Below are 19085 nucleotides of genomic sequence, written 5' to 3'. Positions count from 1 at the left end.
ATTTACCAACATCTTAATTAGACTCGAGGTTTTGTGAGAAAAAAGTAATTCGTTGGAAGTTCGTATTCTTTTTTTTTTTTGTTAATTTACTTTTTGCGGTGATGCATTTGACAGCGACGTACATTAAGTAGTATATATGTATATTTTTCTTAGGCCATTTAGAACCGGGGTTTTCTTTCTTTTATTTAATGTGAAAAATAAAGGTGGGTTGTTGTTGTTTTTTTTTTTTCGTTGTTTGAAAAAACGCGGTTGCAAGCAGACACTGAAAAATCCTGTACTTAGTTACATAATTATACAATTATTTATCGGTTAACTTTTATACTGTTCTCTATACGTATAGCACTAATTGATTGTTGCATATTGATAATGTTTGTTACTGTAACGAAATCCCTTACAGAAGCACTCACTAGCGGACTTTGACTATTTCATTATTTCCTTGCTGGGTGGAAGTGCAGTGTTTTGTTTTTAAATTCATTTTTGATTGCTTTTTGTTTCTATAACGATATTTTACTAATATGACTAGCGTCATTGTCGCCGAATACAGTGATTTTTGATGATATGATATTTCGATTGCATTCCAGCAATCTTTGGGAACTCGGTTAACTCAGACTCGTATGCGAAGGAAAAAACAGAAAAGAAAACATTCTCGTATCAACAAAAAAACTTTCAGAATATTCTGAAAAGAAATTTTTTGCCAGACGGCACTGCAATTATCATGCTAAATTTTAAGTCGCAGTTACCTATGGCAAAAAATACAGTGGGCCCCATGGATCGTTCATCTATTTCAATTATTACACGTATTTAACTATCATGACGGTCAATTAACAGAGAGACATGTATACATTGAAAAAGTTTTACTTTGCGTATTTTGTTACGAATTTCTTGTATATTTTAAATATACCAATTTCTGTATTTTAATGAACGAATTCGACCTTTTATTTCATTAGTCATCCGCAGATCTAGACTTTGAATGAAACAGTTTTGCAACAGGAACAAAACTTTAAGAAATATTTATTGATCAATGTAATTTAAGATTATCGTCTCCAATTGATATTAAGTAAGTCGCTGAGAAGTGGGAAAGAAAAATGTGATTTTTTTTCTGTATTTTCTCTGTTTTTCATCTAGTATTAATAAATTCCGATTGCTATCAGCTGCGCGGATTGCAGGATAAAGAATTAAAAAGGGGGATGTCTGCGACAGGTGTTGTATAGACACCATCAGGGGCCCACCATCTTACGTATCTATAGTTTATTATTATAGTGAATATTTAAACAACTTATTCCGGTTTATAAACGTGCAGAGGCTCAGATCGGCAGCGCGTGAAAACGCGTACCGCGAGGTGCTCGCTCTGCTAGACTGTCGGTTTTTATGCTGCGTATTACATATTCATTGTATAAGATTATTCCACTAAAAAATCAAACCCGATCGAAAAGAAATTCATTTATTATTTATTATACTTCGTTTTTTTGTTTTATTTATTTTTTCTTCTTTCTTTTGTTCAGTTTCTTATGCTTGTTCGCCTGTTTATGTTTAACAGATTGTGCAACTGTTAACTGCAGAAAAACAGTTGTGGGTGCAGGCTGCTTGTGCACAGCTTCATATGCATCGTCGCAATCGGTGATCGTTATATATACATAGCTTTTGTTCCTTTGAAAAGAAATCGCTATGTCGTCATTTCCGGGTTAATATACTTTTTCTACATACGTGTATAATGTACGTATAGTATACGAGTATACATATATATATGAATATATGTTTAAATTGTGCTGGGTGATAATTATATCGTTAAATTCTGTATTAGAGAAGAAAATAAAATGAAATTAAGCAATAAATTGACTTTTCAACGAAATAATATAAATATCCGTAACGAAATAATCGAATTTTTCATCATTTTCCAAATCGAATCCGCGATTATCGTGGTAATGAATTTTTATTTTCCAGAATTAAAAAACGTACTCGGTTTTTTTTTTTTTTTTTTTTTCTACTACTTTCTATGGTCGTACATACACCGAAAAGTGATGATAATTTGGATCGTTGATGGAGATTTTTTGTTTTGTTCTTGTTGATTTGTTTTTGAATAATTTACAAAATCAATTGTCTTTACATATCCGTAAATTGTGTGTTTCCTGTGTGCGTGTGAGTGCGTGTGTGTGCGTGTGTATGGGTGGAGGGTCAAGGATAGATACACCGCAACACCAGGGTGTGTGTATGCGATAAAACTGTATTCCTCGACGTCCTCCGATTTCTGGTGATGTATGAGTGTGTAAAAAGCATTTGGTCGCGCTTTTGATCAGGGCTATCTTGCATGTAATTGGGCATATTTATACATGTATTGTTATTGAATCGAGTCTGTGATTGTATATTCTTGTATTACTGTTGACAAGATGAGTATATATATATATGTCTATATATATCATCGTTTGCATATTTTTTTCACTTTTATTATTGAAGTCGAGTCGTATTTGTGAGTGTGTATGCACTGGGAGTATACACCAGTGCATCCGGGCTATGGCATTAATTTTTCATTAGTTATTTAACATTTAGCAAATTTACATGGAGAGATTAAGATTATTGTATATTATAGGACCGGTTTTCGCAGCTTTGTATATTTTTCATGAGTTCATCTCATCATCGATTGATTCGGCACCGTTTCGCACTCTGCTTCGTATACGATCTAGATCGATCGTATCTGTATTTCGCGTTATTGCCTCGTGCAATTCGATTAAATCAAGGCGCGATTATTCGCACCTTTCCACGATCACAACCTGCAAACTTTTTATCGCTGTTTCTTTTATTTTATTTTTAATCACCTTTATTTCGGATCGCGAACCGAGCGCTTTGAAAAAACTAAAAACTGCGAGACCAGCCCACTTACGGGCATATGTAAACCAATATATTTGTAAATTTTTTTGTGATTTTTTTCGACGACCATCCCAGCGGAGCAAAGATGGTCGCCTATATTTTGTTTTTACCTTTTATCATTGATTACAGAACATACACTACAAGCTATTGTGTTTTAAGTATTTTACATGTTCGGGGGGGAGCGAGACAAACTTCGTAAAATCAGTAACAGAACTGAATTTTACGATGTTACGCCTCGAGTCCCGGTCAAAAATGTTTTACTTGTTTATAGCAGTTTTCAAATGTTTCAACGTTGTGTTTTTGATTGGTTATTTTTTTTTTCTTTCTCTTCAATTCTAGGGACCGATCATAAATTTTAGTTGATTTTATATTACAGAAAGCCAATGAGAAAATTTGCATTATTTATTTTCTCATTTATGTATAACGTATAAATTCCCATCGACGGAATCGCGGAAAGATATCTTAGCGATGTTGAGATAATATTAAAAAAAAAAAACAAAAATAAAATGAAAAACAAATAAACTAATTCTCAGAGAGTTAATTATAATTAGTATGCAAAATTATGCATGTATATCTTTCACGTAGTCTTACGGCAAAAGACTCAGTTGAAATAAAACTTGAACGCAAACTGTTGGCAATTTTGATTAATCTGTATATTATTATCATTATTATTGTTATTATTATTATTATTTTTCCCAGAGACGGAGAGATACAGATCTTGTTTGTCTTTAATCCGAAAGTAAAGATTTCAAATTACGCAATTTGTTGTTATTTTAGTTTTTGCTGGTTTTTTTGAGAAAATAATTTTGGTCCCTATTATCGTGTGGAGAGGCCAGTGGTGCATGATATATAGTGTGAAAGTGTCGGCTTAAAATCTATCATTATAGCTGTACAATCCATCGCAAGGCTGTGATAATTCGTGTAGATGTGTATGCATGTGTATATTTTGTGTACTGAGTGAAAAACGGAAAAGACGAAAAACGGAAAGTTCGGAAAAGAAAACATTTCCGCACCCGAGAACCCCTTGGCGGTGAAGTTTATTTTTTATACCGACAGTAAAAAACTGTTGTACGGATGCAAACGGATCACGTGCGCGCACCTTTTGCAATATGGAAATTTCGTTCGCTGTGATTTTTTTGAATCTCTTCTTTTTTGGCCCAGGGAACTAAGGCTTTGCGGAATATTTTTTGCGTGGTGGCAGGGCGAGGGTGAACACTCACCCGGCTTTAGGTATATGTACATATAAACTAACCTATTTTTTTATGTGTAAGTTATTATGTTTTTTTTTTTTTCCTGTTTAAGCTATTGTAATTGTAGTATGCTTCGTATTGTGTATTTACACTAATTAGTATGAGGAAAAACGCACTGTAACGGAAATATTTATCAAAGAAAGACCTGCGATAAATTGGCATCTGCATCCGAGTGTAAAACTGGAACTGTGGAATTAATTTCACATATCTATGTACGTTAATAATTCAATTCAGAAGCTGCAGTGATATGAAATTATTATATCATGTTTAAATTTTCTCGTAACTTGGAATGCCGAATGAATAAACTTCTCTCCAATGCCTGATATCGCGTGCGAATGTGCGCACACCTAGAATTTTCAAGTGAAAGCATATTTTCTTCGTACCAGTTTTACACCGATGCAGAGATCGTTATCACACGGCCATCATATGGTAGCTTTGTCGATGAATTTTTAGCGATTTTTGTCTCTTTCGGATAACTCCCCGTGGTTCTTTCTTATTCTCTTCAAGGTGGGGGTTGTATTCTGTTGTTTCGTTATTTATATATTCCTTCACGTGACGATCGTTAAAGAAAATTATAAACAAGAGTTTCTCATACCGTGAAAATTCCTTACATGTGTATGTACACAAAAGTGAGAAGCAAATGTCTTCTCTCTTATTATATACTGCAAGAAATGAAATAATATATTTTGACTTATATTTTCTCTATTACTTTTCACCTCACAGTGTTAAAAATTATTGAAAATATCAAAAAAGTGAGAAAAGTATTCGGTATATATCACTCGTATGGTTTCCATTCATTCCGCGCTCCTCAGTCTGCGATTGCTTGAAAATAAAACGTATATAATATATTGTCAACGTATGTTTTCTTTTTATTATTATTATTAATCTTCTTCTTTAAATCATCTATGTATTGTTTCCGTTGCATTTTTTTTTTTTTTTTTCTTTAATCTTCATCTCATTATTCGTATACGAAATACCACCGGAAATGAAAATGGCGAAAGAAAAAAAAATTGATAAATAAAAAATCGAATGATTGATCAGCGATAACGAACCGACGGAAGAATATTTTTCATATAATATAAGCGTTATAAGCCTATAAAAATTTCCTCTACAAATATATTGCGAGAACGTAATTATAATTATGCATATATTTTATGTATTGCAATTGAAATGAAAATATGAATAATAGTTATGCAATTATACGTGTTTATTTAGACGTTATTTTGAAATAAGAAAATATCTTGTTCTTTTTTTTTTTTTTAATTCTTTTTTTTCCCTTAGTTTTTTTTTAACGATCACAGGACCTCAGATTCACCTCAAACATTCTCAAACGCATTTTTCGAAAAAGATTTTCACCTAATTTTTTTTCTTTTTGTTGCGCGTGCGCGTGTATCTCGCTGCATATTTTTCCGTCTAACTACCCTAGTCTCATAAACCCTATATTTATTATTTATAATATTTATATATAATATGTAGCATTTAGTTATTTACTCTTACTTGCACACTCATTCTCTTACATTCTCTCCCTTCATCTTTCACACTTACGATCTGCATATTTCGTATGTGTATATATATATATATATTCAAATATATATATTTATATATAACTGTTATTTTTTTTTTATTCTTCCTCGTAATAATAATAATATTATTTTGTTTGTTTGCTTACGAACTAATAGTTTTCGTGCTACGCCGAGCACACGTGTACGTGTATATATATGTGTATGTTGCATCATTATTAATATTATTATAATAATATATATATATATATATTTATATATATATAGATATATATTTTTATATATATACATATATATTTATATTTATATATATACCTAAAGTTTACGATCCTTAATTAAAATTAAAGTAAGATTTAGGGAACCTCAAGTTCTGGCTTTTATAGTTTTGCTGAGCCCGTCGATAAAAAAAGGTCGCCCGTTTGACCTTTGTTTCATCATTTGACTCGTCACATTAACTATATATTTTATATATTTATTATCATGTCGCGTCGCAAGACCCTTGCAAATATTCCCTGACCCCTATCGAGGTACTTTATTTACGTTTATACGGAAACATCTGAAGCATTTTTTTCACAGTATAGGATACAAGTATATGATGATTGTTATTACAACTTTTTATTTATTCAATTTCTTTTGTCTCATTTTGCTATACGGGAAATTTAACGGGACTTGCGACGGTCACGTTATATCTATAAAAGTAAGATTTTGCGTAGAACGATTTTTTTTTCATCCCCGGTTTCAAACCGTGTGTAACTCTCAATATCTCTGAATCGTTAATTATTGATGCGGTTACATATGCCAGGAAATCGAGCCGCAACAGGATCTCAACTTCGAAAACCTGTCGAGATGAAAAAAGAAATCTTACCGTACGAACTTACTAGTCTTTCACTGACAGTGAGCCACGATGAAATCTGCATTTTTTTAAAATGTCCTTTTTAACGTGGCTCGACGCGTTTTTATCGTACAATAAATCACTTCATCACATCTTGGAGTCTGTCTGTGTGTGAATGTGGTTTTTTGCTTTTTGAATTTTTATTCGAGAAACTATTTTCTCTTCGTTCTCCGCTTGTTTTTCGTTTATATTTTATCAATAACGAGTACTGCTGAGACATCGAGCAATTTTCAATTGACCGCACTTGGACGTTGCGTTTCGATCCTTTCGCGAACAACAGGACAAAATCGGCTTCTTCCGATTCCGGTGTCTTCGCGATTCTTTCCGTTTTTAATTTCCTCACGAAGCAAAGGCCTACGCACCGTTTCCGTTATCCCCCATATCGTCCAACTTCCGTTTCACGCCTCTGTCTGGCATCTCGGTAACGTCAGCTGATGTTGGGTTCTGTTCTTGCGTCAACAGACTCTGCTGAATCTGCTCGTCGGAAGTCGTCGTACGCTCTTGGTGGTCTTTCTTCGCAGGATTGAAGGATTGTTCGCCCGTCCAAGGGGTCCACTCGTCTCAGTAGTAGCTGAATTTTCATGGTTGCTGGTTATTTTGCTGGTTAACAACGTGCTGGAGGGTGAAACCCAGCGCTCGAGGGTCACCGTGCAATCGCAAGGCCTGCTCCAAGCGTTGCTCTTGTAATCGCAGCGCTTCACCTGCAAAATTTCATCAATCATTCATGTTTTTTAAATTATTTTATTTCTTCTCCGTTATATAATTCGACAGGAGATGGTTAACGCATCAAAAACAACCGCAGAGAAAGAAGATTTACACCGAGTTTACCCACTACGGTGACAATATCGTCTCTAAAAAGTATTATTCGACCAAAATTTTTTAACTTTGTTTAAGAAATTTGTCGGTCGACGACATAATTATAAACAACGTCGTCAGATTTGAACAAAGTTTCAGGAGTAACCAGGGGAGTGATTGTAGTTGATTTTAGGGTTGATTTAGTCTTAAGAGACCAGTGTTCAAAATCAACAAGTTTTGATACGGATCTAAAAGCTTTCTCCAAATATCGTAAAAAAATTCATGAGAAGTATTATGCATCTACAATCGTTTCGTGTCGTTTTAGACATACGGAAAGAGCCGTAGAGATAAAACTCTCAAGATAAAATTACAAATTGATAGTAAAATAAAAAGAGATTTTCCCGATGAATCCCGGAGTAATTTCCGCAAAAATTTTCCATCATTTCTCCAAATAAAACGCTAAGCATTTTGTAAAAAGAAACTTCAAATCCTGCTAATATGTGGCTAAATAGCGATCTGTTCTTGCAAGGAACATCAGTTTGGTGTCTCCCAACGAGGTGATTTCTTGATGCGCTTGATGGATTTGAATGAAACTAACGCTAAAGTTGTCCTGTTCATTAAAAAAACATTTCAGTGTTGGTTTCATTCAAATACATGAAGCGCGTCAAGAAATCACACCGTTGAGTGTCCATCTTTGGGGGTCGTTTTCATCCGTTTAAACCGTTTTTCCGCAGATAAAAAAAGATACGTGTCTCTAGTTTTCTCCAACATACACGAGTCTCAACGAAATCAGAGGGGAACACCAAACAGATGTTCCTTGTTAGTATCATGTATAAAAAAAATCTTTCTGACCAATGGAAATGAATTTTTGTCGAGACTGTTGAACACCGCGATCGTATAAGAGAATCGGAAAAACCGATTGAGTCTGAGAATGACACTCACCCAAGTCGGGGGAGAGACTATCTTGCTGGGAAAGTTGTTGGTTTCCATGGTGTCCGGGCATTCCAGATGCGCCACCGTTGTGCTGTCCCAAATGATGTCTCATATCTGTACCAGAGCTGGCCGCCACGGCAGTTGCCTGCGAAACCTGGAAAGCGAATGGAAAAAGGTGAGTGTCAGTGACAGTGAGTTGAGGGGTGGGTTTCGGGTGGGTTTGAAAAAATGTATGGAAGTTCATCTTACCGCGAGTCTTAGAGCCGCCTCTGCCTGCGAACGGAGAAGAGCCCCGGCCTGGTGCATTCTGAGAGTCTGTTCCGGCACTTGACCTTGGACACTTTGTTGTTGAGGACCCGTGGAACCCTGAGGTCCACCGCCCATGTCACCGTTGTTTCCCATGCGCATCGCCGCCGCCAAGGACGCGATATCTGCCGGTGATAGATTTGGCGATACCGAATTTTGCAGACCTGGTTAACAGAAGTGAAAGAGTTTTACTTCGGGGATTAAAACGATGGCGCAGGATACGCCCAGAAATTATTTTCACTGGGTTGAAATATTGCACAAGCATAGAGAATTTCATCGTTGAATTTAGAAGAAAGTTATTTAACGCGGGTAGTCTTAATAATTAATTGTGAAACTGAGCAACGCGAGTAAATCCAATGCATGTCTGCCAAAATTGTTCTTTTCTAAAATTCAAATCTCGATGTTTGGAAAAATTACGAAGTAAAACTTTCCTTATTTTGCCAAGCAGTTTTTGATCAATGGATCAATAATTTTACGTCACAGTCAGCGTTTTTCTCGGTTTGGACGAGTAGTCGACGGAATAAACAGAATAATTGAATCGATTTTGAACATTTTTAGCGTACTCCGTAAGCTTTTTCCTCTTTACCCGAAAACAGTGTTTTCCCTGTAACTCAATTTCGTCTTTTCTACCTCGACTTCGCGACCAGATGCTATAAGGCCGACAGTCTTTCCGTCAAGTTTAAGGTCGGCATCTGGCGCAGGGTATTACCGACCTACGGACGAGAATTATACTCCCATGATAAAGAGGACCTTCTGTATTTCCATTGATTGGCAAATATCGAAGGAAGGTATAAAGATTTTTGTTTGGACAATAACCGTTCTTTACCATTTCAACAGTCAAACAATGCAATCCGGTTATTATTAATCGATTCATTTACTAGTATGTGCTACGTGCCTTTTAAAATTTCCGGTATTTAAAGAAGAGTCCGTGGTTGGACGTGATTTGTGTCAATTGTAAAATATATCTGCTTTTAGAATCACAAAATTTTCGTTATATAGATCAACAAGGTATGATTATATGAAATTAACCACAATTTGCTACGATACCATTATTGAAGTGTCGGTAGGTTTTAAAGATCAGAGAATTTCAGGCTCCTATCATTTCAGCCATGTAATGTTAAATGCAAGCTAATAATGATACAACGAGTGATCGCCAGATGTCACCAATTGTTCAAGTCGAACTAAACGAGCGAATATTTGTTAACTCTCGGAATTACCTCGGATTTCATTCGGCATCTTTTTGGTATCGATTACTGTAATTTTAGTATCAGATCAGTATGGAATAAATTTAATTTGATTTTGTTTTAAAATTTGGATCATACTGTATTCAAATGGGTGACAATTAATAAAATAAGTTCTTTGTCTGTACCAAGAATTGAATTAACATTCAATATTGAGATGAAAAAATAACCGGCAAAATGTATCGGTATAAAAAATTGTGATTCCTCAATATGCGGTATCGCCTGATTCGCGAATGCTAAATTGACGTAAATATTTGATCAAACCTTCCGAGAAATTTAAACAATGTTTAAATCACCTAACTTTTTTCAATGAAGTATGTTGATTTATAATACGTACTATAATTATTCAAAAGTCACGTTTGCACCGTCACGGAATTACGTGATTAGGTGTATGTACTCGTCGGAGCAAGTTGATCGAATTCAAGGTTCGTTAAGTGACAGCAGTTGAACAATCGTCATAATTTCATAAACCGAGACCTTATTTAATTATCATATAATTCTTAATTAGTAGCAAATAATTCTGCAGTGTGAGCGACGAAACATCGATAACGATTCTCGAATACCCACACACGTACATGTATTGAAATTTAGTAATACGTTCTTGTCACATATATTCAACGCCTTATGCAACGGTGTGTTATTGCAGATGATTATTGGGTTATACATTTGATCTCAATTAACTGAATCACGGCGTATATGTAAAAAGCAGCGCGTCATTTTGAATGACGTTAAGTGAATAATCAAGTTTTGAAGAAGCTTCAACGAGTCAAATTCATCGCAGCCACTTTTCAAGACTTTGATCCTCGTGTAAAGAGCTCAAATATTGGAGAACTTTTATAGAATTTTTCATCTTCGAACTTGTTTTACCAAAAGTTGACTCGATATTCGTCACCAAAATGGCAAGAAAAAGGACTTTTGCTTAGTACTCAAACATGTCATCAACTCACCAGCCGATACTGCCACCATAGCCGCTGCCATGCGTTGTTGTTGAGACTGCATTTCGTCATGATACTGTTGTGCCGCTCCAGGTTGACTCCCAGCACGAAGCATTTCACCAAGTTTATTGCCACTCGGACCAGGCGACGCCATGTTGTTGTTGTTGTTGTTATTGTTGTTATTCAGCAATCCGGCGCCTACGCAAAAATCTACTCTCATCAGAACATCACAAAAATACTCCGGAGTACCTTCTACAGTTTTCAATTTTACTTTCGTTAATGTCGTTAATGATCGATCGAATTAATCGAACGATGAATTTTTTCACACCTCAAAGATAACGAATCTTGAACGTACCAGGTTCACTTCCGGCGGACGATAGTCTTCCGTTACCACTACTGCTATCGGAATGAGCCGACGGCGATTGACACATCGGCGGTTGCTGTAAATTTTGCGGGCCTCCAGTCTGGTTGCCCAAAACACCCAAACCTGATCCTGGATAGAAATAAAACGAGGTAATGTTAGAAATAAGCGACAAAATAGTTCAATACGTGCGGTGGTCTTGCATTTGGATACTTGTTATTTTACGATTCGCCCTCGAACAGGGAGAAAAATAAAAGGAAGAAAACCACACTCACCTAAACCTGATCCAGCCAAACTTTGACTAGTGGCAGCTAAAAGTTCTCTTTCTCGTCTCTCTGCTGCGGCACGACTCAGAACGTATTGGGCCGCAAACTGATGTTTAGGGTCCATCCTCATATGCTCCATGTGGCTCAGTAGGCCTGTACAAGGAACATACAAAGTGGATGAATAAATAATTATAATCACTGCAGTGTTCCATTACCAGAAAATGAACGATGGTAGAACGTTGCAAGCGTGCCGAAGACCATACATCGAAATGGGTATTTGACACCGTCACTGCCAATATTGGAAACTTGTATCAATAATTTGACACCACAACTGCCATATTGGTGACGCTTTTGCCCGACGAATGAATATCGTCTATGTCAATGACCTTGGCATCAATTCAGTTTGCAGAACGTGAAACATGAATCAAGATCACCTCAAGTGGCGGTTAGTCTGGACTTCAGGTGCTGCTCAGGGATGGTTTGGAAGACAAAGCTCCAGCAAGATGGATTCGTATTTCTGGTCTTCCGATTCTTTCGACATTCTACCACCTTCGCTAGTGTTACCCGCGCTGAGGATCCGCAGGCTTCAGGGTACTCACCGCTTTCATGAGTGAAGACGGCTTGGCAGACGGAACATGGCCACATCCTGAGACTCGTACTGAGCTGACTGGTCTCTGGGTGACAGGCCAAGTGTTTCCGGAGACTTCCCTCGTTGACGTAGTGTTTCCCGCAAACGGGGCAAGGGTGGTTAGCAGTCCGTCGCTTCGCTAGGTAAACCCCGGCAACGGAGGGTGTGCAGTCAGCGGGAGGAACAACAGGGGGACACAATTTCAAGGTCAATGCCAAGCAGGAAAAGCGCCCCAGTATCAAGATTACACCATATTTGTATAAACGTAACGACATCCTTATACCCACTTTCATACACCTCATTCACGCGTTAATCGCTATGTAATCGGTTTCCCGATTTGGTGAGATCCAAGAATTAAGGAACCGTGTGTTTGTCGTCAGTGCAAAATACTCATCGTTGATCTACCCGCTGTCAAGTCTCGAAACAATTGAGCAACATCGTGTAATGACAATTGTTACGAGCAATTCAAGTCAGACTTCGTTAGGTTAATTTTCCAAAATTCTTCATTTCCCAAACCGGTGATTCACCCAAATATGACATGAGTTATGGTTTTAGGATTAGTATACTCAACTATAGTACGTTATACTCAATCGCACGCTCAGTCACACATATACTAATCACACATGAAGAAGCGAAATCCACCTGATAGAAAATCGTTAGTACAGTTTTATATGATATTTATAATATAAGAAGATGTATTAACGTAGAGTGTCATGCAAATGTATTACGAATGTGAGAAAAATACAGATATGCCCGCGCCAAAGCAAAAATATGGGGGTAAATAGGGGGGTGAAACGAAAAAAAAGATCTTAAAATTACGGTAACTATAGAATGTAATGAAGTTTATAGTATTGTCAAAATACCGCGATGAACTAGAACTGGATGGCCAGAAACATGCCAACAAATGAATGTACGTGACGATAGCTGGCAAATTTTTTGGCCGAACCAGTTTTCTGATATTTCACGCGAACCGAAAGCTTTTCAGTATACCTTTACAAGTATTGATGAATTTTTAATTTTTCCAATGTGATTACTCTCGTGGTACTTGCACTTGTCTAAATATGATCTGAAAAGTTTTCAGGATTCGTTTGATCAGTGATTAATGCTACCATTACACTGCTCCTATCCACAATCCCATAATACTTAAGCGATATTTATTGATTGATGCAAAAAAAAGAAAAAAACAAAAAAATACCAGCTCCCACGTATGCCCATCGGGGATATGCAATGCAAGTTAACGATTCGAGTGCAAATGTACTCTATAGGACAGATGGAATGACGTGTTCCGAGCGTGTACACACGTATGTTACAGCGTTCTTGAGTTTGTTCTAACGGGAAAAACTAGCCGGCAATAGATTTTTTATAGTTATTGGTATCAGCCAATTATACTTAAACACTAATGGCTAAAAGGTTTTCTTCTGCATTCATGTAGCGGCTCATAACTACCGCTTGTCCGATATAGTTAAATTACACTCGTTCGCTTCGGGGTTTTCTCTCCTGTGTCCCGTAAGACGATCGATTATAATAATGAGGGTGAAAAGAATATCGGGTATGGTGATTCGTCGATCGTGACGAGGAGCGTGTGAAAAACGAGATAAAATTGATCGGAGAAAAAAAAAAAGAAAAAAGAAAAAAGAAAGAAACGAAAAAACGAAGATGGCAAATTGAGGTAGCAAAATTAGATACTTACTGGCAACGCCAGAGGCGTTTGGGTCCTTGTGGGTGTGCTTCATGTGTTCCATGAGAGCCTCGCCGCCTAGGAAGAGTTTGTTGCAGACAGGACAGCTGGTAGCGTTAGGGCCGCCAATCAGGGCGGCGTGTTGCTGGAACACAACACGCTGTTGCAACTCCTTTTTTGGCCGAGACACGGAAGAGACGCGGACACCAGCCCAAATACCACCAGTGAGTACCAGAAGCGCAGGTTGGGCACAAAACAGAATGATACCAGTCAGACCAGGCCTCGCGCCGCCACCCATTATTGTGTAAGCTAGGGACTCGTGGGATTCTTGGGTTTCCGATGATCTTACAATCTTTTCCCAAGTTACGGGATTTTACAACATTTCATGAGACAGGTGTCATGCGATTGACAACACATACAAAGGCTGCATGTTTACTGATTATGAACAGGGAAAAAAAAAGGAAATGACAAACGAAGACAAAATGCGGTGACAAAACCGGGGAGATTTTTGGGTAGAAAATGGACTATACATCAATCGGGTATCATGGTGGATATTTTATACGTGTGAAGAAGTAATTATGATGAAATAAAAAGCAAAGCCCGCACAAATAATTATTCTAGGAAAGAAGCGTGATGTAGCATTCGAATGCAGACGTAATGAAAGAGTTTGGAGAAATCTTTCACATAACGAAAGTTTTCGCAATGGTGTTACTATTTATGATTCAATGCAACTCAACGTTTTATTTTGCAAACTCTTCCGTTCACGTTTGCACAACGTATACACACACATATATATGTATAAATATGGAGGGGGAATTGGATGAAACGCATCAGATGCGATTGGCAACATATTTTATGACATGGGCAAGTAATGTATTATATGCATAGAATGTGTCGTAAAGAATAATGGAAATTAAAACAAAATTCGACGTCCTTTTTGAAAAATGTTGTTTCTTTAATCATGTAAGATGTATTTTATATTGAAATACTTAATCTAATTACACTATAGGATAACGTTAAAAAAATTTTATCATTTGCTTAGCCGAATTCCGGACTCACGATTTATTAAATTCCGAAGCTCTATTATCGACAGCAAGTATTTAATGCGCGGAGGTTTATTTATTCGTTTATTATTCACGGGATTCGTTTACTCGTTCTCCGTCGGAGCGTATTTTTGCATTATTCGTTTCGCATTGAAATTCGCGGCGGCATCGTTGCATACGTCGGATTGTTTGGTATGGAAAAAAGGAGGTCAGGAACCTTGCGGAAAGCCTGGAGTTTAAATTTGACGTCAAAACATAACCCCGATTATCGTGTAAGGCTAAAACGAGCGACCATGACGACGGCAATGACCTGAAAGTTCGGGGGCCCCTCGCGGCTGCTTCTTTTCTCTCTCTTTCTTCCTCTCCTCGCCTTTTATTTTCGCATTCTCTTCGTCGAATTTTATTTGCGGGACTCTCCTCCGTCTCCTTCTAGTCCCGGACCTAGGGCAACGCATCTCTCCTGGCGGAGGCACGACGCTGCAGAGTATACGAGAGCATAAGTTATTCTTGGAGGGAGCCTGCGGTCCGAAGGTTCGACGCCCCGACCTGGCCCAACTGGAAAAAACCGGTTTCTTCCAGCGGTTTTTCTTTTTTCATCTTTTTTTCTAGCATGATCCTCGTTTTTGCACACCGAGGAGCTGCTGCAACCGAGCGAGTCCCGAGTCTCGACCAGCAGCGTGGGCGATTCTCTGTTTCATACTCAGGTACACACAGACACACACACACGCGCGTACACGCACGGCTATGCCTGCCCATGCCCAGCACCGCAGCGACGCAGTCAATCCTAATGATTTATGGCATCGTCCTCGAAGTAGCGCGTCGAGGACTCCCGAAGGACCTGGACTCAAAGTGAAATTTTGATCACCTCGGCTCGATTCAAACGCCGCGTGGTCAGGCCTTGAATCACTTTTCCTCAACACTATTGCGCCGACTGCGACACCGCTGCTCAATTTTTTCGTCATATTTACACCGCACCCCCCATTTCGCATGATTTTATTATTGAAATGTTGGAATGCGATACCTCCTCCCCCCCTCCCCCCAGATTTTCTGTCTGCGTAGGCGAGACTAGTTCTAGGATACAGATTGGAGAGCATTAAGCTGAACTGTGCATCAATTACTTCAGAGATCGACTGAAAGTAACGCTATTTTTTTTTTCTTTTTTTTCATTGCCCACGAATATATTGCGCAAGATCTTAACGTGAAACGTTGAGGGCGAAACGTGCAGGGGTAGTTTAATTATGGAAAATGAAGACGAAGCAACGTTTTACTTTGGCTCAAAGGCGTGACAGGATAAAATTTTCTCTCACTATAACGCGAATGGAGTATTACTCCGTTTCTAAATACAAATCATGCTCTTGAGAAACCGTTTCAACGAATCTCGAAGGCCTCAGATTAATTATCTATTCAAATTAAGTGTGGAATTTTTATTCCATGTCTATTAAACGAAAAAGTAGATTCTCTTTGCCCATTATCATGAACAGTTGAATTGAATTTGTAGAAGAAGCCAATAACGAGCCAATAATTTGGCCAATCTTCTTGCCGCTTCGTAAATTAAACTATTGAACAACTGGCGTATAGATAATCGAGTGCAACTTGAAGATTATCCTGATGAGAGAAGAAGCCCCCAAGATTTAAATGATGTTTACAAGTTGGAAGGCCTTTGCCTGTTTTTATCGCTCATCCTTCTTCCATCCCGCAGCTATATCTTAGGTCGTTATACTTATTGTTGGATAAGTGGTTCTGCATGCTAGACTTGCCCGAAGGTATGCAGTTGCATGATCGAGTAAAAAGGCAACGTTACTGCGACAGATGCTCCCCGAAAGTAAACCCCTTTATAAGAAATGCCTCCCGAAGGAACGTTCGTCAGCGTTCGTGACAGGATTGACCTATCGGTATACAACCTTGGCTATTATTACCAAGTCGAGAAACTTTTGATTTGCTTTTCAGCCCAGGGTGGATGGGTGCGTGCCTCGCGCTCAAGCAACCATCGCCCCTCGCGATGGTTGCCTGATGATTTTCGATTTGTCAGAAAGAAAGCGGGCACGTGCACGATCTCTCTCTCTCTCTCGCATCACCGTTAATTCTGGGAGCGGGAAAACTCTTTTCCTGCAATTAAACCATCTGCGACTCTCTTCCGTGCCGCATGTGCGGTGTATCCCTAGACTCCTAGCAGGGAGTGGCATGGAGTAGGAAGTGGGTGTGAGTACTAGCGTAGCCATGCGTGACGTCGGGCAGCGAGTAGCCATTTTGTTTGGATCAACACCGAATCGCCTGCGTGCGAGTTACACGCACGTAGGACTAGACAAGTTCGTAGGTGTGCCGCGTTCCCGCCCGTTAAACACCCAAACCCGACACCTCCAGGCTCCGATTTTCCAAAATTTTCACCCGCGAGCATAAACTCGAATTTCCTGCCTTTTTCCGTATCCCGAGAAATTAGCGGCCGCGGGTTGGCTAAGCAAATTATTACACGGACAAGCCCCTCGGCATCGAGACGATGACGGCTGATGCGAACTCGTCAAAACGCACGCGATTCCGCAACCCGCGGAAAGATACGTAAGGCGGAAGATGTTCCAGTGGAGTCGAATAAGGAAAACACGTCGAGCTCCGCGGAGCGAAGGGGGGGAAGAAAATTAAAAACGGGTTTTCGAGATGAGCACGAGGAGATTGCGTTAGACCGAAGGTCTCGCCGCGTGCAGCGTGTGCAATTTTTCTCGACGCTCTTGTAACTCGATGCACTTCTCGTTCCCTCTCATGCAGTGCGCTCCGCGGTTCTGGACGGCGATTTTTTCAATTCTTACTTCTTCGTGTCCCCCCTTGGTGCGCTTTTTATCGTCCTTTTTCTTTTTTTAACCCCCCCCCCCTCCTCCCCCTACTTCTTCTACCTCTTCTTTTTATTCTTCGTCTTCTTCTTCTTCTTCTTATTTTTTTTCTCACGACGTCGAGGCCGCCCGCGGTGCGCGGCAGACAGACAACCTTCGTAATACCTCGGTGCTTCGTACCGCGCGGGGTATATACTTGGAGAGTAATGCCGTTGCAGCCTCCGCCTGACCATGGGTCGTTGATCGTCCGCGAACAAAGAAAATCCTCATTTTCTTTTTAAGATATTTTTTCCCCTCAGAATATCGCACGTCAACGCACTCACGGATATTATGTATTAGAATGAATTTGAAAATAAAGGAAAACAATGTAAGATATATATATATACATATATATATATATCTGAGTACAATTGAAGTTGTACTTTTCAAGCGTGTTAATCCACCTTAGCTAGCTCATTGGAATTTAAGCCTCACTGGCAAAAACTACACTCTGAGCGACCTGGGGCGCGAGTGAAGCTGACAACTGGGAATGTTAAACACGAATAACGCCTCGTAATCCTCGAATAATAGGCATTTAATCAACACCTCGAATATCAGTGAGAGAGAGAGAAAGAGAGAGAGAGAGAGGTGCGAATGAAAAAAGGTGGAACGAGAGGAGCTCGTGGAAAAAAAATGAAGGAAAAAATGCGACCCACGATGCAGAAGCGAACGTGTTTTGCCAATAGGCGATCCGGTTTGTGACGTAGCGCTAGTAATAATGACGGGCGGGTACCACGGGGGATGGGGATGGAGGGAAAAAAAAATTCTTCGACAATAGAAAATCCCACCCCAGCGTAAGAATCGGTACAAATGATTTGATTGCACACCGTGTAACCGTAAGGGTGGTCCCCTTTTCAATCTCCGTATAAAAACTGAGGGCGGAGCGATGAAAAAAAAGCTCGTACGCATGAACATTTGTGCGATGAAGAGGGCAAAGGCGGCGAGAGAGGGAGAGAGAGAAAGAGAGAGAGAGGAATGCTTTAGTCCCTATATTGAGTTGGGTGTATCGACGATGGTGATGATTGTAATGATGTACTGTGATGCGTATGAGAAAGAGGGTGAGGTTCAGAACGCAGGCTTGAACAGAGAGTTCATTTGTTTCAATTAGATACCGTTTCATATACAGATATAAATAAATATATGTGCATAGATGTATGTAACGGTGCATAGGTGCATGTGCAATGCACTGCTTGACTAGCTTCTAACGAAGAACATTTATTTATGAATGCAGTCTTAAAGGCGTCCCAGATATCTATTTTAAAACCGAAAAGAGACAAAGAATGTCCGTTTGGATATTCGCCAAAAGTCGATGTTTACGGGGAAAAACCAGTTTAATTGCAAGCCGTGCCTTACGACACTTGTGGAAAAAAAAACTACCTCCATGCTTTGGTTTGTGTTTTGTGTTTTTTTTTTTTTTTTCTTCACAAGAGAACCGATAGTCAAAAATTAATTCGTTGTAATGAGAACTACAGAAAATCGATTGATGCGCCTTTCGTTAGGTCAAAATTGGCGAATTT

General features: G+C 38.8%; 1 protein-coding gene across 3 annotated transcripts in view; it reads right to left on the bottom strand.

The window, feature by feature from the left end:
* Positions 1–6206: 6206 nt before the first annotated feature.
* The window catches only part of LOC124412159 (zinc finger protein 853-like), a 51935-nt gene continuing 39056 nt past the window's right edge, over positions 6207–19085 (bottom strand). For 2 of the 3 annotated variants that reach the window (XM_046891824.1, XM_046891825.1), the window contains exons 5-12: positions 13680–13839; positions 11961–12173; positions 11371–11514; positions 11090–11227; positions 10747–10944; positions 8502–8722; positions 8262–8406; positions 6207–7225 (exon numbers count right to left, since the gene is read on the bottom strand). In XM_046891824.1, coding sequence (XP_046747780.1) covers positions 7104–7225; positions 8262–8406; positions 8502–8722; positions 10747–10944; positions 11090–11227; positions 11371–11514; positions 11961–12173; positions 13680–13839 — 1341 coding nt within the window. In that variant the 3' untranslated portion in view covers positions 6207–7103. The remainder of the gene's footprint in view (positions 7226–8261; positions 8407–8501; positions 8723–10746; positions 10945–11089; positions 11228–11370; positions 11515–11960; positions 12174–13679; positions 13840–19085) is intronic. The other variant, XM_046891827.1, reaches the window with a different exon arrangement.

The sequence above is a fragment of the Diprion similis genome, chromosome 11, assembly GCF_021155765.1.
Source record: "Diprion similis isolate iyDipSimi1 chromosome 11, iyDipSimi1.1, whole genome shotgun sequence".
NCBI lineage: Eukaryota > Metazoa > Arthropoda > Insecta > Hymenoptera > Diprionidae > Diprion > Diprion similis.
This window is presented reverse-complemented; position numbering and strand designations above follow the sequence as displayed.